The following is a 26,096-nucleotide window of genomic DNA, read 5'->3' on the forward strand; positions in this document are numbered from 1 at the left end:
TTCAATTGGGCAAGATCAGGGTCTGTAATATAAATGTAGCGTGTCCGCCATCTGGTGGCAGCACTGCAGTAAAAAAAAACTTATTTCTGGCACAGTGATCACCTTCACCCATGCCGAACATAAGTAGAAGCAGAGCTTTTGCTAAAGGAAATAAGCATGTTGGGAAGTCATTGAAAGTCCACGTATGCTCCCTCGCCTTCCCAGGGTGCATCACGCACAACAAACATGGCGGTATCTGTATTGGAGTCTACATAGAGTGTGTTTACCAACACGCAGAACCAAAACGGTATGTAAAATGAGGTAATAAGAGATGATGAGTCCGTAGACTTTGATGGTTTTGCTGGGAAACGTCTGCATTATTAAGCCAAAATGAGCTGATAGCTGGAGATGATACACCTTGTAGGAAGTGATCGAGTACCATGAAAATTCATTTTTGATTCATATCAATTCATTATTACAACCTACAGATTACGTCACACAAGGTGGTGGAGGTGTAATATCGGCCAGCTATCTTTATAAAACAATAATTATATCTCCATTTAATGATGTATTAAAGTCAGCGAAAACATCTGTTTGAACACCTTTGCGGAGTTGTCTTCTTGCTGATGTGATTAACTCAGCTTCTTGGACTTCACACAGCAATCACCAACAAACGTCTCTCCAGTTTGAACTTTCACCTCCTTTTGTAGCGCCTCAACTGGGCTTTTTCACTGAATGAGGGACATTTTATGAACGTTCATCTCTCACAGAGACGTTAGTCTGTATTTTAAACTTTTGTTTCCCGGCAGGATGAAGACTCTGTAGGAGGACGGAGGAGGATTTTGGGGTGTTGGTGTATATAAGGGGGCGTTTCTGGTATAACTACAAACATTTGGTTTTGCTGTCCGGGTGTGGCTTAAAAAACAATTTATAGCAATTCTGCCGTTTTAAGTGCTGAACTTGCTGAGATTTGGGAAATGTGGTTTGCTCATACAGACGAGCGGAGGTATATAATTACTGCTATAAATCATGATGTCAAGACACTGATGACTGTCTTCTGCTTTTCCATCCTCCTTCTCAACTGCCATCTGTTTATCAGCACGTCACAGGAGGAGGAGAAAGAGGTGTGGCCTCTCTGGGCGTAAGCATACGGTTTAGTCAGTTAATTGATGTGCTGATTGACAGTAAAGAAAAAAAAAATTAATGCCTTTGTTGATAATTAGCTAATCATTTAAGCTTGCTAGGCTACAGAGTCAGAAACGGCCAACCGCGGCTCAACGTTACTGTTGATTATTAAAACAGCTTCACCCAGTGTCCCAAATTTGAGAGACAGTTGATTGAACCTGAAGGAAACAGATTCTGCGACGACAGACAGATGTGCGATAGAAATTCATCATTCTCTACAAGAATTCTGTCACATGTCAACACTTCAGAATGATGCGTAGGACTCAAACTGTCACGACAGTCGAGTGCAGGGAGTCTTGTTACATGAAAATCCTCCATGTTGACTCATTGACAGTTGAGACTGGACAGGAGAGGGAGGTGAGTTGTCTTAGCCAGGAGTAATGATCAAATGGGCTGATAGCACAACTTTATACTAGGTACTTAGCTCAATGCTGCTAACACAGAGCTGCTTTTGTGCGTCTGTGACAATAGAAACAAGGCAGCTCCTGTCTCACTACAAACATTACTAGAATGAGGTGAAGACCGTGTTGTCCCATTGTTGTGGTTCCATACAGTAGTGTTCAGAATAATAGAAGTGCTATGTGACTAAAAAGATTAATCCAGGTTTTGAGTATATTTCTTATTGTTACATGGGAAACAAGGTACCAGTAGATTCTCACAAATCCAACAAGACCAAGCATTCATGATATGCACACTCTTAAGGCTATGAAATTGGGCTATTAGTAAAAAAGTAGAAAAGAGAGTGTTCACAATAATAGTAGTTTGGCATTCAGTCAGCGAGTTCGTCAGTATTGTGGAACAAACAGGTGTGAATCAGGTGTCCCCTATTTAAGGATGAAGCCAGCACCTGTTGAACATGCTTTTCTCTTTGAAAGCCTGAGGAAAATGGGACGTTCAAGACATTGTTCAGAAGAACAGCTTAGTTTGATTAAAAAGTTGATTGGACAGGGGAAAACTTATACGCAGGTAGAGAAGCTTGAATCTTCGACTGGACTGGGTTGCTTGACGCGAGGACGTTTCGCTTCAAATCGCGGAAGCTTCCTCAGCTAAAATTCTTGCTCTGGAAGTCTGACTTCTGTCTGACTCTTGTAGATAAGAATAAAACAGTAAAGAATAAAAAAATAAAATGAGAGAATTAAAAAAAAGAATAAATCAATAAAACAGGTTATACGCAGGTGCAAAAAATTATAGGCTGTTCATCTACAATGATCTCCAATGCTTTAAAATGGACAAAAAAAACAGAGACGCGTGGAAGAAAACAGAAAACAACCATCAAAATGGATAGAGGAATAACCAGAATGGCAAAGGCTCACCCATTGATCAGCTCCAGGATGATCAAAGACAGTCTGGAGTTACCTGTAAGTGCTGTGACAGTTAGAAGACGCCTGTGTGAAGCTAATTTATTTGCAAGAATCCCCCGCAAAGTCCCTCTGTTAAATAAAAGACATGTGAAGAAGAGGTTACAATTTGCCAAAGAACACATCAACTGGCCTAAAGAGGAATGGAGGAATATTTTGTGGACTGATGAGAGTAAAATTGTTCTTTTTGGGTCCAAGGGCCACAGACAGTTTGTGAGACGACCCCCAAACTCTGAATTCAAGCCACAGTTCACAGTGAAGACAGTGAAGCATGGTGGTGCAAGCATCATGATATGGGCATGTTTCTCCTACTATGGTGCTGGGCCTATATATCACATACCAGGTATCATGGATCAGTTTGGATATGTCAAAATACTTGAAGAGGTCATGTTGCCTTATGCTGAAGAGGACATGCCCTTGAAATGGGTGTTTCAACAAGACAATGACCCCAAGCACACTAGTAAACGAGCAAAATCTTGGTTCCAAACCAACAAAATGAATGCCTCGCAGAAGTGAAGAAATCATGAAAAACTGTGGTTATACAACTAAATACTAGTTGAGTGATTCACAGGATTGCTAAAAAAAGCAGTTTGAACATAATAGTTTTGAGTTTGTAGCGTCAAAAGCAGATGCTACCATTATTGTGAACACCCCCTTTTCTACTTTTTTTTTACTAATAGCCCAATTTCATAGCCTTAAGAGTGTGAATATCATGAATGCTTGGTCTTGTTGGATTTGTGAGAATCTACTGAATCTACTGGTACCTTGTTTCCCATATAACAATAAGAAATATACTCAAAACCTGGATTAATCTTTTTAGTCACATAGCACTACTATTATTCTGAACACTACTATAAGTGTATATGTGCAGCAATATGTCTCAGGTTTCACACTTAATCATGCCTTGATTTGTTAGATAGCGTGTGTGTGTGTGTTGTACGGCTGTGCCAAACAGTTAGCCACATCTGAAAAGGCTTGGCCTGAGCGCTGCATGTTCCAGCGTGTTGCCCTGCATGTTTCCAAGAGCAACGCTTCCCAGAAACCAAACCGCACACTCTCTATGTAGGCACACACACACACTAGATCAGTGGACACGGGGAATGGCAGTCCATGTGGGACTGCTGCGGGGACCAGATGTGTTTATGAGCAGCGGGCTTAGCGTTGATTTCACGCTGACTCTTTGAGTCACCGAGTGCACACACGCCACAAAACACCGCACGGTCAACCTGCCGTCCCAATGGTTTAACAGGGTTCCCTCTCTGGGTGCATGTGCCGTGTACATTCATGAATGATCATCTGGCTGTACAACTACTGTCCAGAAGCTGTGAAATACAGTCCAGAAAATATGCTGCCAGGGAAGGTGCTCAGCTGCACACCAGGACCAACTTGGGGATGAAAGCCCTTGCCCAAGGGCACTGAGTGATTTTTCTGGTCTGGTATGGATTTGAACAGAGGATCCTGTGGTCTGTTATTGCGTTGGTCTGAATTGTTAGCAAGAGGCTGCTTAAATACGTACCACAGGGAGCTGTGTTTGTGTTGCACTCCAGGGTTTTTCCTGGTTGGAAATGAGGCTGATATCACACAACAGGACTGTCTTGTTTATTGTGTTTATGACAAGTGCATATATATATATATATATATATATATATATATATATATATATATATATATATATATATATATATATATATATATATATATATATATATGACAGGTGGTTAGTGTGCTTGTTTTCAGTGCGGAAGATTCTCGGTTCAGTCCCCACCCCTGCCATGTGAAGTTGCATCAGGAAGGGCATCCGGTGTAAAACTTGTGCCAAATAAACATGCAGATCCACCTTGGATCTTCTATGTGAAGACGAGGGAGCAGCTGAATGGACTTATTTATGGCAAGAGCATATCAGATAGACAGATAGCAGTGACTGTGATATTACTTGCTGGAAAAGCCAAAAGAAGAAGGCATGAGTGTGACACACGTGTCAAAGCTTTCACCAAGTCACTTCGCTTTGATACTTAAACGAAACACAATTTAATCTAACGCAGCTCTGTGATGTTTTATACCTTGCATCATAGAACTAATTATCCCTTTGATGCCACTATGTGTACTTGTGAGGTCACACGAAGCACTGCTTCATGAAGCAGTGTTAGGGAAAAATACTGTCTTACGATGCTACTGTTGTGTAAAATCTGCATCCTTTTTGTATCGCTCTGTCCAATAAACAATCGCATGTCCTGTTTCACAGAGGAAAAACTTACCGGCTGAAATGACAAAAGTATTTGTGTGTAAAAAAAAAAAAAAAAAACTCTCTGTTTTCTGTGACTTTTTGAGCTGCACTGATAAATTCTGATAAATTCTTCCCCGTGTCGCGTGGCAGCAGAATCTGATCGGGGTGTTCTGCCAACACATACGCTGAACAAATGTGCATGCACTCCTGCGATAATGTTAAAACGATGAAACAACAAAAATGCTCGAATCTTTGCCTTGGGTGAAGCCCACTGTTTATGCCAGTTGAGTGAGTTGATAGAAAATTGTAATGAGGCAGCCACCCCACATTTTTCTATGCAAGAAAAACCCCATATTCACCTTTTCTTTTGCCACTGCCGTCCACTATGGGAGATGTTCTACGTACAACCGATTCCATACCTGACCGCAGGTGAACAATGTCTGATCCGTGTGTTGTCCATCGTCATAATTATTATATGAGGATCTTTAATCTTTCCAAACAGCATATGCTAAAATAACAACATGGGGTCTGTTGTTAACGTTGCCCGGTGCAACCGCGACCTTTCAAAGAAGAACTCCACGGCCAGAAAAAGTTTTACAAATGCAGTTGCTGTTTTCTTTTGGTAAAGTACCAAACCAAAAGACCTACACGCAAAATTTTCCATATTTTTATGTACACTGTTACACCTCTAGTAATTGGAGTGTAGTTTTTGTAATAATTTTTACACATCGCTGTACTGGAACTTTTGATCATATAAACTGAAATTGATGGCAACATTGTTGCACTGAATAAAATGCAGCAAACACCTCGTCCAGCTTGGTTGGGTGGAACAACATTTGCCTTTTCAGGTTTGGATTTAGGGGTTTCTCAGGGGGGAAAAAAAACAAGTGGTCTTTTATTCCTCGGTAAAGCTGCTGGTGACCACTGTCTCTGAATGCACAATCTTCTTATTGTGGGAGCAACGTTAAGGTATTTGGAAATTGAATTCTTGTTTGATGGTGTTCTGTGGTTCACATTACAAATGTGGAAGAGTAGGGAGGGGGAAAAACAGCTGATCTTTAGTGTGTGCTTAACTTTAACAAAGAGATCCTTTAGTAAACGCTCCGGAACTGTTCGCACCATAATTTTGCTTTATTTTCCCTCGTGTTGACCTTTGGCCAAGTTGTTTCTATTACCGATCAACAGGCCAGGATAGGAGGGAGCCGCTGCACAGCTCGCCATTGTTTTGTGCTTGGAGAGCGTGAAAATACACATCAAGATGGAGCATAACCTGGTTAATAATCAACGCAGACTCTCGAGAGCACAAAGTCAACCATGTCGGCGTGTGTATGAAATATTCACACGAGAAGACCCTCAGCTGCAGGGAGACAAGGCTGAAGAGGGCTGAGGGTTCAAGATAAAGATCACTGGAGTTCTCCGAAACACTCAGCAGCATGTGTCTGCATCTGTGTTGTTACTTGGGAAAGAAATGTCCTGACCTGACATCAAGTGCTGACATCAAAATTTTTTTTTTTTTTTCCTTTTTAACAAAAAATCAGAATCTGTTTCAGCTTATTACACCTTTTGTCCCCTATGGGGGGGCTGCTATCAAAATGAAAAAAGGTCAGTGGCAGTTTTTCTCAGCAGATAAAAGAACCAAAACATACAAAGAAACAGAATAATTCACGTGTTCACCTCGTCCGCCAAAGCTCGGTGTCTTCCATAAAAACAACAAACATAAAAACTCGCCACCATGAGAACATTCCCCCATTTAAACATTTAACAGACAGGCAGCAACATGTACAATTAATGCAGAGCTTCTCTCATGTATTTCCACGTCCTGCTCATCCCATTTTGTTTCAGCTCCTAATTTCCTCACAGCTCCAAAGTGGTTTCAAAACGTTATCGCCACAACACAGACCCGTTCCTCTTTTTGTTGTTACCGGGCTTAGCCAAAAATTTATGCTCTATGCTGGACCGAGTGTCTGCTTCATGGAAGTATCTTCCATGAGCATACAGTGTTTTAGAACTTAATTGGTTCCTAAATGTTGTTCTTAAACCAAAACCAGTTTTCCCATAAGAAACAATGTAAAATGGATTAATCAGTTCTTGGCCCCAAAAAGAACACTGCATTTTACTTTTTTAACAACATTTCATGCATAAAAGGCAGACAAAATACAAAGAATATGCATAGTATCTTATACAAAATATTGTACAGTAATTATAATAAAATAGACCATTAAATTTCATCTTACCTGTACAGAAAAGACCATAAGAACATCAAGTAACTGAGCTTCTGAACGTATCAGACGCTCTGTTACAGTGAACCTCTAGATGGAGTTAATGTTGTATGCTAACAGCATTAGCACTTTTAGCAGCTGTTGATAGCTTCACCCATTAGCTCCACTTAATTTATGATTACTGGATAAAATATGCATAACTTTTAATATCCACAACAAAATAAACCATTAGGAGAACCACCGCGCATTCCCCAAAGATATAATTTAATAAACACCGTAAGGCGGAGTATCCTCGTGCTGCTGCTGCTGCTGCTGCTTCTTCTTTCGATTTTATTGGTGGATTGCAACCCAACACGGTGCATTACTGCCACCTACTGCAACGGAGCTGTTTGTGAACCAAGACTTTGTTCAAAATATAATGCATTTTTTGTTCACAAAATATTTTTGTGAACCAATTTGTTCTTAAAGAGAGCCGTTCTAAAACAGAGGTTCCACTGTATATTTGTATGGCGCGTCAATTCCAAAGTGCAGCATCACAGTAGGAAAACTAGAACACCCATAATATTGATTGAATGGCATTTTAGTTGTTTAAAAAAAAAATTAATCCACATTTCAACCAAAAAAAAAAAAGTCTAACATTTATCTTCAAAGAGGGGTCAGAAGAAAACTCTTTCCGGGGGGGGGGTACATAGACCCCTGCTTTTCTCTATACAGCTGTATAACTGGTGGATACAGCCCACAAAAGTTACATTATGCAATTTCTCCAGTCACAGAAAACTGTAATTCCTTCAGAATTATCAACGTTTTGGTGGCTTCCCTCACTAGTGTTCTTGTGGGGTCACTCACTTTTTTGAGAACTGCCTCCTGCAGACAGATTTACCGCATTCAGTGACTTTAAAATGTCCTTGTGCCCATCCTGTAACACGTCAAAAGAAAACTGACTTAAAGAGACTATTTTGTATTAACAGTGCTAATACGAGGTTTATTAGAAAAGTATCCGACCTTATTTTTTTCAAAACCCATATGGATTTGAATCACGTGTGATTGCGTCAGACAAGCTTGAACCCTCGTGCGCATGCATGAGTTTTTCCACGCCTGTCAGTTGCGTCATTCGCCTGTGAGCAGGCTTTGAGTGAGGAGTGGTCCACCCCCTCTGCGGATTTTATATGTCTGGAAATGGTGGAATGATTTGGACTTTTTTTTTTCCATCAGAATTTTTTCAGAAACTGAGAGACAGGCAGCTGGAAACCATTAGAAAAATTTATCTGGCTTTCAGTGAAAATTTTACGGGCTTCACAGAGAATAAGGACTGTTACTACAGCTTTAAGGACGGCTTTAAGGACACTCGGCACGCTGCACTCTGTGCCGCCATCGAGAGCCACAAACCACCGGATCATTTCTAAACGGATGGCTCTGTGGATCCGAGACCGTCGTGTGCACTTTCTCTGGTTATCACAAGAGCTGGACATCAGCCATTTTCCGGCAGATTTCACTTTTAACAAGAGATTTTGTCATGGAAAGCCGAGCGGAGGCTTTGCGCGTCACGACCGATTTGCTGATGGAGCGAGACAAAGGAACACCTCCGTTTTGGTCTCACAGGACGGCTTTGAGATGGCGTTCAGACAGCTGTCGGTGGTTTTTCCATCGAGTGATTATCCGAGAAATTGTGGATGTGCCTGCACATGCCAGAACATGTCCCGTGAGGCTTCATCACGGTGTTCCTCCGCACGTCTGTCTCAATGTGCCGAAAAAGTGCTGATGTCCACGTCTTTTCACAATTCCTGTGCTAGTCAGACGACGTCCCGGATAAAACAGCGTCCAGTTTGGAAATGAATGGCACATTCCACTGTTACAGGAGTTTTTGTCATGGAAAGAGGAGCGGAGGCTTCGCGCGTCGCGGCGGTGCCGCATGGCGCACAGCAACGCCGTGATGAAGCCTCACGGGACATGTTCTGGCATGTCCAGGCACATCCACAATTTCTCGGATAATCACTCGATGGAAAAACCACCGACAGCTGTCTGAAAGCCGTCCTGTGAGACCAAAACGGAGGTGTTCCTTTGTCTCGGTCCATCAGCAAATCGGACGTGACGCACGAAGCCTCCGCTCGGCTTTCCATGACAAAATCTCTTGTTAAAAGTGAAATCTGCTGGAAAATGGCTGATGTCCAGCTCTTGTGATAACCAGAGAAAGTGCACACGACAGTCTCGGATCCACAGAGCCATCCGTTTAGAAATGATCCGGTGGTTTGTGGCTCTTGATGGCGGCACGGAGCGCGGCGCGCCGAGCGTCCTTAAAGCACGTGATTCAAATCCATATAGTTTTTGAAAAAATAAAAAGGTTGGTTTCTTTTCTAATAGACCTCGTATTTAGTTTGTCCAGTTACTTATGGACTTTGAAAATGGAGTGGCTGTGTATTAAAAGGTGTTTAACTCCTAAATAATTGCGATGTTTTTTGTTAAGCTCCTTGAATTAAAGCTGGAAGTCGACACTACAAGAATACGGTGAATGTTTGATGCTAACTCCATTGTGGTGGTGTTACAGTCAAAATTACAACGTTTGCTGTCCAAATACTTACAGACCTGATTTTACAATAAAATTACTACAGATTAAATTAAAGTTTTTACTGGCATGAAAATTCGTTGGTGTTTGAGTATTGTTGTAGTTGGAGCTTCATGATCCATAATGCGCACTTTCAAATCATTTATTTTAGTTTTAATCAAATTTTTGGAATTTGTTGGAAATAGCTTGGAATAACCTTATGCTCTAGAACAGATTTTGAAAGAGTGGATTGTGGATTGTTTTTTTTTTCGTTTTTCTATAATAATAATAATAATAATAATAATAATGACTGTGCTTTTATTTCTATTTTAGTACCAAGTCAGAGTGCTTCAGCATATGCAATTACATATACTAAAAACAATATAAATTGAAAAAGCAAAGTACAAAACCGTAAAATAATTATAATAACACTTATAACAAATATAAGCTCACAGTATAAAATACAGCGCACTACATATAAACGAGGTTCGTCACGTACAAACAAACAAAGATGTCCTACTCATGACATATGTTAAAGAAAACAGAGGAGTCTTCAGTCTACATTTGAAAGACTCAACAGAATTAGACTGCCTTGTCCTGACTGGCAGACTATTCCATAAAATCTTGAAATATGTCTCCAGAGTCTTTCAGATTCCATGTTCAGGCAGTTCTTTTTATGTTGTTGAAATTGGGAGGTTGTGAAACTAAAGTTGTCTGCCTTCCATAGCACGGTGTGTACTATGTTTTTAGGTCGGGCTTTACGCACATAGAACATTTGGCACTGAGATTAAACAAATTCCAAAATGAGCTTTTGAAGTGGGGATACCTCACGGTGTAGATGTTTTTGAATACACCTTGTCTTTTTGTAGTTACGGTGTCACTATAACGCTGCACCTTGTCTGAATTGGTTTAGTTTTGTCGGTGAGAACATACAGTATGTTGAATAAAGTGCCAAAATCAATGTTTTCTTTTTCCCCACTGTCAAAGGAACTAAAAGTATATTTATTTCCTGATACACACAGGATTAATTTTCTGAATAGGAATGACAAAGTCAGAGAGGAGAGCTTGAGATGGTTTGGACATGTGTAAAGGAAGGACCCAGGGTATATAGAGAGAAGGATGCTGAGGATGGAGTCACCAGACAGGAGGAGGCCAAAGAGGAGGTTTATGGATGTGCTGAGGGAGGACATGCAGGTTGTTGGTGAGACAGAGGACAGGGTGAGATGGAAATGATTGATCTGTTGTGATGCCGAAAGAAGAAAGAACAACACACAGAATTAATGTAGTGTTTTAGAAGAGACATCACGGCTGAATGTGTTTCTTCTGCTGTCTGTCTGTCTGTGAGCTCAAACCTTTAAACCGATGAAGTTGGCTGCGTGCCGTACCGGAGAAATCTTCTGTGAGACAGGAATCGCAGATCTGTCTGAACAGTTTGTAAGTGCTGATGTAGTACAACGTGAGAACTGTTAGCCACAGACTGCATGGAGACGACAACATGGAGGGAAGTGAGAAGACAAATGAGAAGAGAGAAAACAGAAACGTGTCACAGGTTCACACTAGGACGTGACAGAGAAAAATAATGTGGGTTTCCATTCAAGTTTCCTTTTTCTTTTTTTATAACTCTGTGAAGGTACATTATTGGTGTATCTGTTGGCTTGTTAGTTGATCAGTCAGCTGATGATTTTCATGATCAAGATACTTATGTGTCTGTATAATTTGCTGGAACAGTCTTTATAAATTAGGATGCTGTTATGATGCGTAGATCTGTCAGTCTAGCCTGGATTAGGTCGCTTCTTGTTCTTTTTGCCATGAATCGCAAATTCACTGAAGCCTCGGAGAGCATGCGCCATCAAATGCAGCGGCGTGTGCGCCACAGGAGAGAGTGCACAAACGGCCGAGTGTGCAGTGCCCTCGCACGGATTGCACAGAATTAAGATAGTATACAAATAATAAATGTTTATGAGTTCAATGGTACGAATATTTCATGAGGTGAAAGCTGGCACATACCATACCAAATTAAATATTTATTCCATTGAAATAATGTTAAAAACGTTCATTAATTGTTTTATATAACGGCTAAAATAGATCCTTGTCATTTGATATTTTATTCATTTATAAACAGAAAAGGGACTTACATTTTGATGTTCCACTGCTGCTAAAGTCAAAATTGTGACGTGTAGTCCGGTGATGCAGTGCACTGACTTCAGACTTCCATTAAAAAAAGGAGGAAGGGAGGTGTACATGTGGGATTCAGCCACATCAATTAGCTATGTAGGGTGAATCATGCACTTTGTAAATTGTAGCATGTGAAGCTAACTTACTGATACACATCAGAAACTGTGGACACTGTCCCTCACTTTTCAGAGGCCATGTGGTATTAGACTAATAAGGATTATTGTTAAAATATAACCTACAGTCAGTTGTTTTTTTTTTTTATTAAACCCACAAAGTTGGTTTTAAACGCATTAAAAAGTCGTTTCCTTGTATTACAGTGGTAAAACACATTGTTTTTAATGAAAATTTAAAAAAAATCATGTACAGCAAAAAAAAAAAGAAAAAAAAAGTGTGGAACATACATGTGATACTGGTATTATGGGGTTGAAAATTTACTAGCTTTACTGGCTTTGGGAGATTGTGCTCTTTCTTTGAAAGTCTACAGGTCCAGGTTCACTAATTTTAAAAAAAATCATTTTGTGGCATCATAATGACGCATGTATCTCACATCTTTTATTGTGAAATTTCTACCATTTGCTTGAAATTCCTTTGAAAGCTTGATGGAAACTGCAGGACAAACTGAAGCGAGCTGAACAACAGCTGGATAATGTTGTGGATTCTGGAGATGAGGTGTAACTTTATCCCCAGTAGAACTACCGGTATGTAAAAGCCTCTTTTCATCCATGGACGTACACGGAGTTGACGTCTCTGAGGAATGCAGTCGGTTAGACTGGAAATAGCTGCACGTCCACTGTGTTTGAGGACAAACATTATGCACATAGAGGAGTGTTTAAGGTTTGCGGATCCTGGTGTCCGGACAGGCGCGCTCGGAGCCCTGTGGTCCTCGTGCTGCACTCAGGAGACGTGCGCGGCCATGCGGCGGATGACCGCAGAGTGAATCCTCACGTCCCGCTGTACTCATGGCAACGCTTTTGTGCCGGCTGTGTTTGGAACACGCACACTCTCTCTAGCGCGCGCGGTCTCGTTATCCTCTCGTCTTTCCATTTGCACATCTGCACCGCCCTCCGGTGACACGTTCTCTCAATGTGATGCAGCATCATGTACGTTATATTAAAGATGTCACAGTGCAACACCCGCTGCTCCACTAACGCTTTGTCCGTTGAATCAACTGTCAACGCACCAACCGTTATCTTGTGCCTTGCTGTGCAGAACGACTACAAATGAAGATGTATATCATTTTTATTATTAGGAACTTTGTTGCCAGCTGGGGCTGGAAAAAAATCTCCTCCTTCGGTGTCATCTGTAGTTGAAACTCAAATTCCTGTTTAAAAAAAAAGGGGGGGGGGGGGGTCTAGATATTTGGTATATGACACTGGTGGTCTTTCTTTTTTTTTTTTTTGCATGGACATTGAGAATTGATTTAGGGTCATTTTCAGGTGCTGAATCTCAATCTGAGCTCAGAATTCCTCTGTCACATCCTGTTTTTTTTTTTTGTTTTGTTTTGTTTTTGTTTTTTTTGCTATCTACATGTTCTGTACAATTTGATTCAATTTAGTCAACTTATAAAGCACCAAATCACAACAAAAGCTGTCTCAAGGCGCCTCACAAAGAACAGTTCAACATAAAAATTTTAATAAATAGAAATTTAAAAAATCAAATACATAATTAAAAACAGAAGTAAAAAAATAAAACAGATAAAAAATAAAAACTATTCATAAGAAAGAGAATAAAAATAGATTTTAAGTCTTGACTTAAACATGTCCACGGACTCCGACTGCCTCACGGTCGCAGGAAGACCATCCCACAGTGCGGGTGCACGATAAGAAAAAGCTCTCTGACTTCTTCTTCACCCTGGAACACAGAGCAGTCCCGCATCCTGCGACCGCAAAGTCTGGGCCGGCACATCGGGTTTCACCGGATCGGCCAGATAAGACGACGCCAGTCCATGAACAACTTTATAAGTCAATAACAAAACCTTAAAATCTGCTCTCACAGAGACAGGGAGCCAGTGTAAAGATCCCAAAATGGGTGTGATATGTTCAAACCTTCTGGTTCGTGTCAAAAGTCTGGCAGTATTGATGGATTAAGCAAACGTTGCTCATTCACTCACTAATCATGTACAAAATCAGCTTCAAAAGCATAGTTTTTAAACCAGGTTCACGATTTGTGAACAAGAGCTGTAATATCGTTTATGGCACCGAAGACCTCTGCGAGACCGCAGCTTTGGCTTCGATGTTTCATACGAGAAACATGTTTTCTTGTCTCAAAAATGTGATGTGATTGGGAAAAACTAACACCAGATTCAGAATCGGCACCACCAAATCACCCAAAATCAGTGATTTCATGCTAGAAAAACATCTTGACCAGTGTTATATATTAAACTTGGCAAAATATTAATTCATTTAGAGACGCCAAACACACTGCATTTATGTTGTGTCCTTTGCGGTTTTGCACTTTATTATACATAGTTGCACTGCACTTTAACTGTACACAGTTTTTGGGCTTCTATAAACCTTTCAAAATTATACACGACATCTTTATGATATTCAGCAAGTACTCTAAACTGCTGTAGCACATCTTTGAAAGCTTTTGTAAAATAGTTTAATACATTATCAAATTTAGCTGAAATCTAAAATACATATTACAGATATTGTGTATTTGATGTACTCATGATATCACTGTTTGTATTCTGACTGGTGTTGATACATTGTCACTTGTTAATTAGTACAAAAAAGGCTTTAAAAACAGAATGTTTATTGACATATGTATAACCCAATTCAGACCTAATTACTGTATCAGACACTGAGTGGCGCATAGACTGCATTAACAATGAGCATTTGGACCAGTGCATCAAAAAATTTTAGGTTCGCTGTCTAGAAAATTGAGTATTTCGGCTAAAAACCAAGTAGCAAGAGTAAGCGAGACTCATGGACAACAGATAGGTTTTGTAGAACACTGCTGTATTAGTTAAGTGCGGAACATAGAATGGAATAACATAAAACAATAATGATAACAATAATAAAAAATTTTTGACAATCCAATAGTAATAAGAGCATTCGGTACAATTTGTCTCTCCAAAAAAAATTCAAGAAATTCTCTCACCGAGTGAGATGAGGTAGCTTTTAAACCAGATAACCTTCTGAACCCTTTTTGCAATCTAATCTTTAAACCTAACTTCAGTCCTATTTTAACACATTAAATCTAAATTAAAAAGGTTTTTCTTTGTTGCTGTTTTTTGTTTTTTTTTTTTATTTGAGAGCCAACTTTATTAGGCAACACTGGAAAATATGCTATGTGGTTATTGAACTGAACCTTGGTGTATTTAAGACACATTAGGAACAAACAAACAAAAAAAATAAATTTTTGAATACACCTATAAATCAAATGAAAACCCTCTCAAAGGGGAAGGAAAGTCTGTACATTAAATCAACTTCACATCAGTTCACTACATATCAATGACAAGGGTATTTTTTTCACAGCACTTTTTTTTAACACTTGTAATTATCAGTCCTACCAGATTCTAGAAGACAGGCACAGTCCACACAACCAGGCTTTTCTCATACACTAGGCCACAACTGTTGAACACCACAACCACGGCCGTAGCGTGGAGGAACAGCAGAAGAATTCGACTCCTTGACTCCGACACAAGCAGAGGGCAGACACACACCCACACACACAAAAAAAAGACCCGGCCTAAAGGCCAGAACAAGGGTTAAAATTCTACTGTATGCATTTTTTCTTTTTTGATTAAGATAATAAATTGCTTTAAACACATTTTTAACTCGTGCCTTTGTCTCAGTACAGCTTAATTAAATGAATCATAAACACTGCTAATGATCGAAAATACCTTCTAAACATGTCCCTTCATACAAACGACATTAAAACATCAAGGTATGATTTAATTGTTCTGACCCAGTTTACTCCCAAAGATGTATCGTTATCTTTGGCTGCTTTCAGTGATGCCGGTATTTGGTTAGACTCTTTCTCTCCGATTGTTCTGAGTTATTTTCATTAGTTACTTCATCCAAACCATCAACATGTTTATTAGACCCCATTCCTACCAGGCTGCTCAAGGAAGACCTACCATTATTTAATGCTTCGATCTTAAATATGATCAATCTATCTTTGTTAGTTGGCTATGTACCACAGGCTTTTAAGGTGGCAGTAATTAAACCATTACTTAAAAAGCCATCACTTGACCCAGCTATCTTAGCTAATTATAGGCCAATCTCCAACCTTCCTTTTCTCTCAAAAATTCTTGAAAGGGTAGTTGTAAAACAGCTAACTGATCATCTGCAGAGGAATGGTCTATTTGAAGAGTTTCAGTCAGGTTTTAGAATTCATCATAGTACAGAAACAGCATTAGTGAAGGTTACAAATGATCTTCTTATGGCCTCGGACAGTGGACTCATCTCTGTGCTTGTTCTGTTAGACCTCAGTGCTGCTTTTGATACTGTTGACCATAAAATTTTATTACAGAGATTAGAGCATGCCATAGGTATTAAAGGCACTGCGCTGCGGTGGTTTGAATCATATTTGTCTAATAGATTACAATTTGTTCATGTAAATGGGGAATCTTCTTCACAGACTAAAGTTAATTATGGAGTTCCACAAGGTTCTGTGCTAGGACCAATTTTATTCACTTTATACATGCTTCCCTTAGGCAGTATTATTAGACGATATTGTTTAAATTTTCATTGTTACGCAGATGATACCCAGCTTTATCTATCCATGAAGCCAGAGGACACACACCAATTAGCTAAACTGCAGGATTGTCTTACAGACATAAAGACATGGATGACCTCTAATTTCCTGCTTTTAAACTCAGATAAAACTGAAGTTATTGTACTTGGCCCCACAAATCTTAGAAACATGGTGTCTAACCAGATCCTTACTCTGGATGGCATTACCCTGACCTCTAGTAATACTGTGAAATCTTGGAGTCATTTTTGCTCAGGATATGTCATTCAAAGCGCATATTAAACAAATATGTAGGACTGCTTTTTTGCATTTACGCAATATCTCTAAAATTAGAAAGGTCTTGTCTCAGAGTGATGCTGGAAAACTAATTCATGCATTTATTTCCTCTAGGCTGGACTATTGTAATTCATTATTATCAGGTTGTCCTAAAAGTTCCCTAAAAAGCCTTCAGTTGATTCAAAATGCTGCAGCTAGAGTACTAACGGGGACTAGAAGGAGAGAGCATATCTCACCCATATTGGCCTCTCTTCATTGGCTTCCTGTTAACTCTAGAATAGAATTTAAAATTCTTCTTCTTACTTATAAGGTTTTGAATAATCAGGTCCCATCTTATCTTAGGGACCTCGTAGTACCATATCACCCCAATAGAGCGCTTCGCTCTCAGACTGCAGGCTTACTTGTAGTTCCTAGGGTTTGTAAGAGTAGAATGGGAGGCAGAGCCTTCAGCTTTCAGGCTCCTCTCCTGTGGAACCAGCTCCCAATTCAGATCAGGGAGACAGACACCCTCTCTACTTTTAAGATTAGACTTAAAACTTTCCTTTTTGCTAAATCTTATAGTTAGGGCTGGATCAGGTGACCCTGAACCATCCCTTAGTTATGCTGCTATAGACGTAGACTGCTGGGGGGTTCCCATGATGCACTGTTTCTTTCTCTTTTGCTCTGTATGCACCACTCTGCATTTAATCATTAGTGATCGATCTCTGCTCCCCTCCACAGCATGTCTTTTTCCTGGTTCTCTCCCTCAGCCCCAACCAGTCCCAGCAGAAGACTGCCCCTCCCTGAGCCTGGTTCTGCTGGAGGTTTCTTCCTGTTAAAAGGGAGTTTTTCCTTCCCAGTGTAGCCAAGTGCTTGCTCACAGGGGGTTGTTTTGACCGTTGGGGTTTTACATAATTATTGTATGGCCTTGCCTTACAATATAAGGCGCCTTGGGGCAACTGTTTGTTGTGATTTGGCGTTTATATAAAAAAAAAAATTGATTGATTGATTGATTGACAAAAAGATTCACTCACCAGAAGGTTCAATGTTAAGCACAGTCTCCTAGCAGGTGAAAACTCAGACAGAACTCCAGGTTGATCCACTTTTGCAGAGCCAGGTGACATAAGAGATAAAATAAGCATTTCTTTAACATCTAGCTTGTCACAATAATCAAATTTCAAGTATTTATGAAGCAATTGTGAATACTGCTAACAGCTGCAGCAGCTGAAAATGGCTGTGGTAAATCACATCCTTTGAAGTTGCACCGCAGACTGCACACACGGCTAAATCTCTGTCCATCCACCACAGATCCAGAAAAAAGTCCAACAAAACTTGTATCCTTGTGAAAAACTAACTCTCCATTAGACTCCACAGGGCAATATTAAGGTTGTCCATCACGTGTCTGTCTTCACTCTCAGCGTGTCGCTCTCCCCGATAACCAGCGTGGGGGGAAAAAAAAAATTACAACTCTCCAAGCCGGTGTTCTGTCGAGATGAGCTGCGCCTCATTTTGACAGATAAGTTTATCAAGCGGAGGTGCGTTGTCGAGATGAGGTTCCTCACGTAACTGCATATGTGTGCACTGAAAAAATTACTTGATGAAGTTCGGTTATTTTGATGGGCAAGTAAATGTATAAATTGTTCATCCGAACGTAGTAATGTATAAAATTTACTCACTATAAAATGATAAGTATTTTTAACCTGGAGTTAGCTTATTTCGACAGGCAAAATATACATATACATACATTTTTGCTCCTAACGTAAAATACAGAAAATGTTTTACTTACTAGGCTATAAATACACTGAATACAATTAATAACAAAAAAAAAAAACTTTGACGGAAAAAACAAAATAAAAAAATGCACACGTGCAGTTGCGCGAGGCACCTCATCTCGACGGGTGACGTCTTCAAGTCTGGGGTAGAGCGATGTACGCATGCGCAGTAGCGTGACGCACCTCATCTCGACGTTCACCTCATCTCGATGGGACACCGGCAGCAAACTGAATCCTGATTGGCTAACTACATCCATCATGTAGTAACACGTGAACTAGCTAAAGGGCCATTTCACTCAAAATGTCACCTGAAGTCTGCAAAAGATGGAAAACTCATTCACAACCACTGAACTGGAAATAATAGCTTCCAATATTAAAATTAATGTTGTTGTTTTTTTTCCCCACAATGCACTATTTTATTTAAATGGTGCCACATTTATTCTTTTAAAGAATACAATTTAATATTGTTAAATTCTTTATTTTATTCCTTTTTCAACCTCATGTTCTAAACCTAGTGACCTGAGTTACATATGTCTAAAATAAATTGTGAAGATTTGGTAAATATCCACTCGATGAGCTGTTGTCACTGTCTAAAATACTAAAATTAGAATGATTTGTTGCCAAGCAACAAGCCATATGTAATAAAAATCTAAACAGACTATGATAATGAAATTTTCATTCTTTATGTGTTATAGTCACCTAAAAAAAAAAAAAAAAAACTCATTTCACAACATATACAGGTTTAATTGTAAATACATGACATGAATACAAAACTGTTTAGCTAAAGCCTGGTTCACACGGCAGGATATTAAAATTGTCTGTAGGTTTCCAAAACCTGAGAGACCACACACGTGGAGATAAAAAAAAAAAAATCATGGATCCAACAGGTTTGGTGGTACAGTGTGTGGTGTTCAGCCACACGGTAAGGACAACACCGCCACACACGAACAGATTTCACACACGAACATTCCCAGCTCAGACAGGAAATCTTGCAAAATCTCTCGAGATTAAATATGACTTCAGAGTAAACAAACAGAGATACTTTGTGGACTATTTACAACAAGAGGGGAAAAAAACAATACAAAAAGAAAAAGAAAAGGCGTTCTTTAAAGGAGTGGAGACAGCGCGACCACTGGTAAGCCATAACAACGGTTTTGATTTTAGATTTCGCTCCATGCATCCATCACCTCGCTTTCTGATTGGCTGCACGTCACATCCAGCAGGCTGCATGCTCGTTTATGGGCTGGGGACACGACACACACTGCGATATCGGGCCAAGACAATCCGACATGTTGAATATCCCCAATTTGCGATCGCAGCGCTCCTGACATTCTTCTGAACAGATCACAGCGCTCTTAACACACCACACACGGCAGGAATATCTGATAAGATTATCTTTAACGTCATCACGATTGTCGGGGCGTCCTTAAGATTGTCGAAAGGGGAAGATCGGGTCTGATATCGGCCTAATTATCTTGCCGTGTCAACTAGGCTTAAAGAAGTTATATTTGTCATGGTTGTTGTTGTTGTTATCTATTCATGTTCCAACAGAGTTTCCAGAGGTTGTTGTGTTTTTTTTTTCTGAAAATTTGTTGTACACAAAATGCACATTTAAATCTTGGCACACGTTTGTATACTTCCACTGACATTAGGCTGCTCAGGGACATAATATTCTACAACATCTTTGTGTGTTTTTGACCATCTGCAGTCTTGAGGGCATGCTGCTACCTAGATACAGATCACCTTCAGGACAACAACTTCAAAAGAATTTATACATTAAAAGACACTTACAGTTTTCAACATTAAAAATTTAAGAACATAATTATAAGACCACACTCTGTAATTGTAGATAAGTGGTGGTGGTGGGGGTGGGGTGGAAGGTAGATTTAGAATATTCAAAGGAAATCAAAAAATGCTTCTTAAATATAAGAATGAAGTTTGTTCATATTTTAGCTTTTTTTAAATGAAGTAGAAAGGAGGAAAATCTTACTTGATTTTAGTACATAAACTAAAATATTAGTAGACTTAAATATTAGTATATTGATGTGGTGGTGGAGGGGGGCACTGAAAGTGGAAAGAGCAAATGAGCAAAACTCAAAGGTGCCTAAAACAGTTCCACTGTATTGCATATTTTGTAAATATGTAAAGGTTAATGGCAGCATTTACGAGATAGCTTTTAAAATGTTGAATATGAAAAAGTGTGTGTATATAATATACACACACTCAAAGTTTGCAATCATTTAAACTCTGTAATCTAATTTAAATATGACGTGGGAGGTGTTGTGAAATGTTCTGATGGTGTGAATCTGTGACATCATTTGGACGTGAGCCTCGGTCTGCGGGTGCTTGTCTGTATTTGGGTGATTCTTAGACTACGGGCACTTATTATGTCCTCTGATCATATTGTATGAAAAACAGAAAAAGGGGAAATTTCACACTTTTATAGTTATCTTTACAATGAAAGTGTGTTAAGAAATTTGTTCTAGTAGTCTATGATGACTTTTTCACCTTTTTTTCAGCATCATTATATGCAAATATTGCCGTTTTGTGCTTGTCCCACACCCAGACTTTTGATCTTCAATGATAAAAATGAATGGTAAAGAAACATTTTTTTCTAATGTTTTAAAATATCTCTGAATAAAATATTAGTAAAATAATCAAAACATAATTGGGGTATTCAATGTCATACAACTGTTGTGATTTTTTTAAACAAAATGTAGTTGTCCCACACTATTGCTGTAATTTCTACCACAACACTGTAATGTCCCTTTAAACAGTTTGTATGAAAGATTGTTTGGGTAGTTTCTATGGCGATAAACAGTGACATCAGAGCACATGTATATAGCGCCAAATCACAACAAACAGTTGCCCCAAGGCACTTTATATTGTAAGGCAATGGTGTGGTGGAAATTACATTTACAAGGCCAATAGTGCCTGTAGTTAAAGAATCACCCATTTACGTGACCCATTTGTTTCAGTGCAGCGAGAGTTAATCTGCTCCGAGGTCAAAGGGAAAATGCGCAGTAACCTGCTTCGTCTGCGTCTTCTGAGCCTCGTAATCCCAGAGGAGGAAACCAGGTGCCAAATTTTGCCACTTTGCACAGGCAAAATATGAAGTACAAAATACGAACAAGTGTGGCAGCTGTGGGGGTATTTTAAGTTATTTAATTTCAGAGTTATAATTGCGCAAAACATGCACACAGAATTGTCTGGATTATTTGCTGGTTTATTGTTATTTTCTGAATATTGTTTTGGTTTTTTTTCTTCTTCTTCTTTTTTGTCTTTTCAGTAGTTTGGGAGGCCCTGTGACTTGCACTCCAGTGCAACTTGTATAGTGAAAAATCACACACTCTGTATTATCATTAATAATAATTCTATCCAGGGCATTCCCAGGAATCAAAGCATTAAATAAAAATAATAAAAGAATAATTGGCAAAATAAAGATGAACTACAGTAATGCATAAAAAAGAAACCCCAAATTAAACAGCTGATGTGCAAATTAAAAAAAAATTGGTTTGCCTCTTCCAGAGGCATTTTTTGATGTGTTAAATTTGTACTTTGGAAAATATAGTAGATGTGAGTCTTCTTTAGAAAGTCTGACCATGTTTTTCGCATGCTTCCATCATCTACCAGCATTCTGTTGTCTGAGTGGACACTTAGGGACAAGTCCGTGAGCTCTTCAAGGAGGCACAAACTTTGTGTTGTGCACAAGAGTTCAAGACACACACACACACGCACACACTCTTGCGTCATCATGAGGTTTAAGGAAGCACTGATGCCCGTCATGCAGCGCCGAGTACAGGAAGGACATCAGAGGACACTTGTCTCTGTTTGCTGCAGGAAATGTCCTCGTAGATGTGAGCGAGCGTTTCCCACCGGCTACACGGTGAATGTGCTCATGTGTCACACCTGCGCGCCTCTCAGAACCTTTGGCTCCATCTGCCCTCCGACCAGGACTAACCTGCACACCGTGGCAGTTTTAGGGGGTACAGGGGTTCAATGACACCCCCAAGGGATGAACGACACTCTGATCACAGTCACTTATTTATTTTCAAAGTTGACTGTGTACTAAAGTAGTGACTGTGCTAAACACCGTGGATCTATTGTGTATGATTTTGGCTTTTTACCCTGAAGGACTGCAAGAAAACTCCAGGAAATTTGAGTCTGCTTCAGTCTGTCAGTTCTGCTTTGTCAGTTTACTCAAATAAGGTTTTAATGTCAATCTCAGGACTTCCTGGTATTCACCATCTAGCTGGGTTCGGTCTGCTGGTTACCCTGGCAGTGCAGCAAAGACAACTGTGGGTTGTGACTCATGGAAGATCATCTTCTGCGCCATCTGGTGGTAGTCTGTTGTCACTGCAACGGGTTCAGCTGAAAATAGACACACTAATGATTACTGGTGGCTGATGGATGTTTGTTTTGGATCATTCTTATATTTTGGGAGCAGGTTTTGTGGCTTCACTTTGGTCCTGACAAATGTCTTTATAATTAAATATAATTTGTTTTTACAATCAATCATTTTGCCTCTTCAGTCTTAGAAATGGTGGGAGATAAAATGCACAAATTTCCAAAAAGTGAGGGGATGTCGACAAACAGCCCGAAACTCTGATTTTATTTTTGTTCATGACAAACTGTGTATCAAATTTAGCCTCTTTAAATCCAGTTAAACCAGTTTAAGGTTGACTCAGAGCCGTTTAAAAACAGGCCAGACGCAGCTATTGACACATTTATTTATTTAATAGTTGTTTTTAAACCACTTATAAACCACGTTAACTGAAATAAAGCAGAACATTTTCAAATCCTCATATTTGACAAGACGGAACGAGTTGTAATTTGGTTTCTGGTGAACATTAGTGGAATGTTTTTAATGACAAAAAAGTCGGTTTCCCTTTACCGCCTTTTAATACCCAGTTGTTTACACATTTTGGTGCAGGAAAAAAAAAATCTGAATGCTGGAACTTGAAACCAGGTGTAATCGTCGGTGGAAAAAGAAGCGTTGTAGCGATCGGGAATGTTTTAAACATGCTTTAAAATTTTTTCATGTTTTTCCACAGACATGTCTGTCAGATTTAATTGCTGCAGATTCAGGCGTGATCTTGGGTAAAAGTAGCTGAAAGTGTACAATCTGCAGTAATTGGTCGTCTTCCTGACACGCTCCAACCCCCGAATCCTCACCAAAGTTATGTTTTTCCACAAGCGCAAAAACAGTTGTGTGAAGGAAATCACATGTATTTGTCAGTATTCTGATTATATTTGTATGGATATAAAATGGTGTGTAATATAAATTTTGCCCGCATCCAATATGGAGATTGGAACCCAAAAATTGGACACAGATACTCTTTTGGAGTAACTCGAGCTTCTTGATGTCTCATTAAGCCTGTAATCGTTTGTATTTTTAATTATCATTAATGAGTCTTTCCTTCCTCTTCCTCAGATGTGCACCCCAGCCAACACACCAGCGACGCCCCCCAACTTCCCAGACGCGTTGACCATGTTCTCCCGGCTCAAGGCATCCGAGAGCTTCAACAGCAGCGGCAGTCCCATGGCCGCCTCTATGGCCACCTCACCCCCAGCGACCCATGTGGGCGGGTGGGGGGTCCAACCAAATGTACCTAATGTGCCCCAGCCTCCACAGGGACTCTGGACTCAGGGGCAGCCAGCTTCACAGCCCTGCCCCGCCTGGCCCACGGGTGTAAACCCCCACGGAGGCACTGAGCAGAAGGCTAGTGTAGCCATGGAGGCGGAGAGATGAAGCGCCACAACGGACTCAGTAGCCCTTCCCACCTCGGGCAGGGAGGAAAGCGGGGAGGGGTGGGCCATAATGGGTAGAAGTGAAGTGGGCTTCAATCTTTTTCCCAAAACTGCTGGGGAGGATTGGGGGGGGGGGGGGGGGGTGAGGTGGAAAGAGATGGAAGCTACGTGCACCAAGAAAAACTGCGTGGACAATTAAAGGAAGAGGAGAAAACTAATGCAAATGTCAAAAGAAACGCACACGTAGTAATAAGAGAGAAATGTTTTTAGTTTTTTTTTTTTCTTAAATAAATCCATAGATAAGAGAAATATTATTGAACTAAAAAAGAAAGAAAGAAATACAAAAAAAAAAAGTCACACCCAAGGATTCTGTGTAATGTTTCTGTTCAAGGCAGCAAAACTAATTTTTTTTTGTTTTTAACTTTTACACCAGTGTGTGTTTGTTTTTTCAAAGCGCTGCTGTTGTGCGACCGCGTGCCGCACAAGGAGAGGAACGTTCAACGACTCCGACGTTACGCATGTGTGAGTGGGTGGCCGACTTTAGGACCCAAATGTACACGTCCACGCTCGCGTTTTCAAGGAAACGCCTCCATACTGTCGTTCCCACCATCAAGGTGGGACTTCTCTTACCTCGCCTGGTGGTCACCTGACTTCTTTCAGCCAATCAGGGATTCTTAAAACCAACCTTCACCGCTTAACAAGCAACACAGGACCTGTTTTTAAAGGTCCCCCCACCCCCTCACCCCTTCAGAAAAAGCAGCTGTCAGTCCAATTTAGCTAGCTAGCTGAAGATCGCTGCTTTTTCCTTCAGCAGCTTTAAGTCTGAACTTAACTGTTTTCTGGAGATTTTGGATATTTTGAAAAGAATGAAAATCATGTAATATATATTATTTGTGATGGTTGTTTTATTTTGAAGGTTAAAAGGAGGTGGCTCTGAAAACAGGTTGGACAAACAAATTTGAGCTTTTATTTTGAAAAATCAAAGCAGCTAAAAAAAAAGAAAAACGGCCACAGATTTAAAACCATGATTCCATCTTTGACTCTTTGTAAACAGATTTGCCACTTTGCATGATATGTTCATAACGTGTAACATCTTTTGTAGCAAACATACCTGAGGTCGACGCGTGTTCATGGGGCGGGGTTAAAGGTCGGGGGCCGGGTGGTGGGTTTTGTAAAACAGTGTGGTCAAAATAATCAGTTATCATACAAATGACAATTTTCAAAAAATGTTTTTTTTTTTTTGTTTGTTTTTTTTAATCAAAGTTTAAGTAAAGAAATTGGTTTGGAAAATTTCAAGACGCCCTCTACAGGTTGTTTGGGGACACTACAGACTACTTTCAGATACACATTAGTGTGTTGATACACTCTGTGTTACTGTTAGAGGGTTTTATTTTTTTTACACTGACTCGTCTCCGATGTATAGATTGTATTGATAACGCGGTGGCGTTTGTCAGCGATGACCCTGATAAGTTGCAATATTTAACATTTTTAAAAACTGGGTTATGCTCCTTTTACAGTTTCTCCTGTTTGGAACTTTTTCCCACTTGATATTGGAAGAAAAAAAAATTTTAGTAGTTATGTGTCAGTTCAAAAAAATGACAATAGGAATATTCTGGGTATTATAATAAGAAGGCCAATCTCATCATTTGGTTGAATTGGAGCTTTTTGTTTGTTTGTTTGTTTTTGGGCGGGCTTGTTCTTAAATGGTTACTCATCTATGCCCCCCCCCCCCCCCCCCCCCGTATGACTGTATGAGACCATTCCCACAATATTTGTGGACTACCTGATAATTAACTTATAATTTTTTTGTGAACCTAAATAAATATTCTATGTCAACCAGGTTGATGTGGTTTGGTTTGTTTGAGGACGTCAGTGCAGCGGTACGTGGTTCTGGACTGGAGGTCTTCACAGGTCTGTTTGGATCCGAGTAATGTCGAC

General features: G+C 39.9%; 1 protein-coding gene across 1 annotated transcript in view; it reads left to right on the forward strand.

The window, feature by feature from the left end:
* ubald1a (UBA-like domain containing 1a) overlaps nt 1-24,511 on the forward strand; it is a 55,619-nt gene extending 31,108 nt beyond the window's left edge. Inside the window, exon 4 of the mRNA XM_034194625.1 lies at nt 23,842-24,511. Coding sequence (XP_034050516.1) covers nt 23,842-24,159 — 318 coding nt within the window. The 3' untranslated portion in view covers nt 24,160-24,511. The remainder of the gene's footprint in view (nt 1-23,841) is intronic.
* Nucleotides 24,512-26,096: the final 1,585 nt, after the last annotated feature.

Source organism: Thalassophryne amazonica, chromosome 18 (genome assembly GCF_902500255.1).
Source record: "Thalassophryne amazonica chromosome 18, fThaAma1.1, whole genome shotgun sequence".
In the NCBI taxonomy this organism is placed as follows: domain Eukaryota; kingdom Metazoa; phylum Chordata; class Actinopteri; order Batrachoidiformes; family Batrachoididae; genus Thalassophryne; species Thalassophryne amazonica.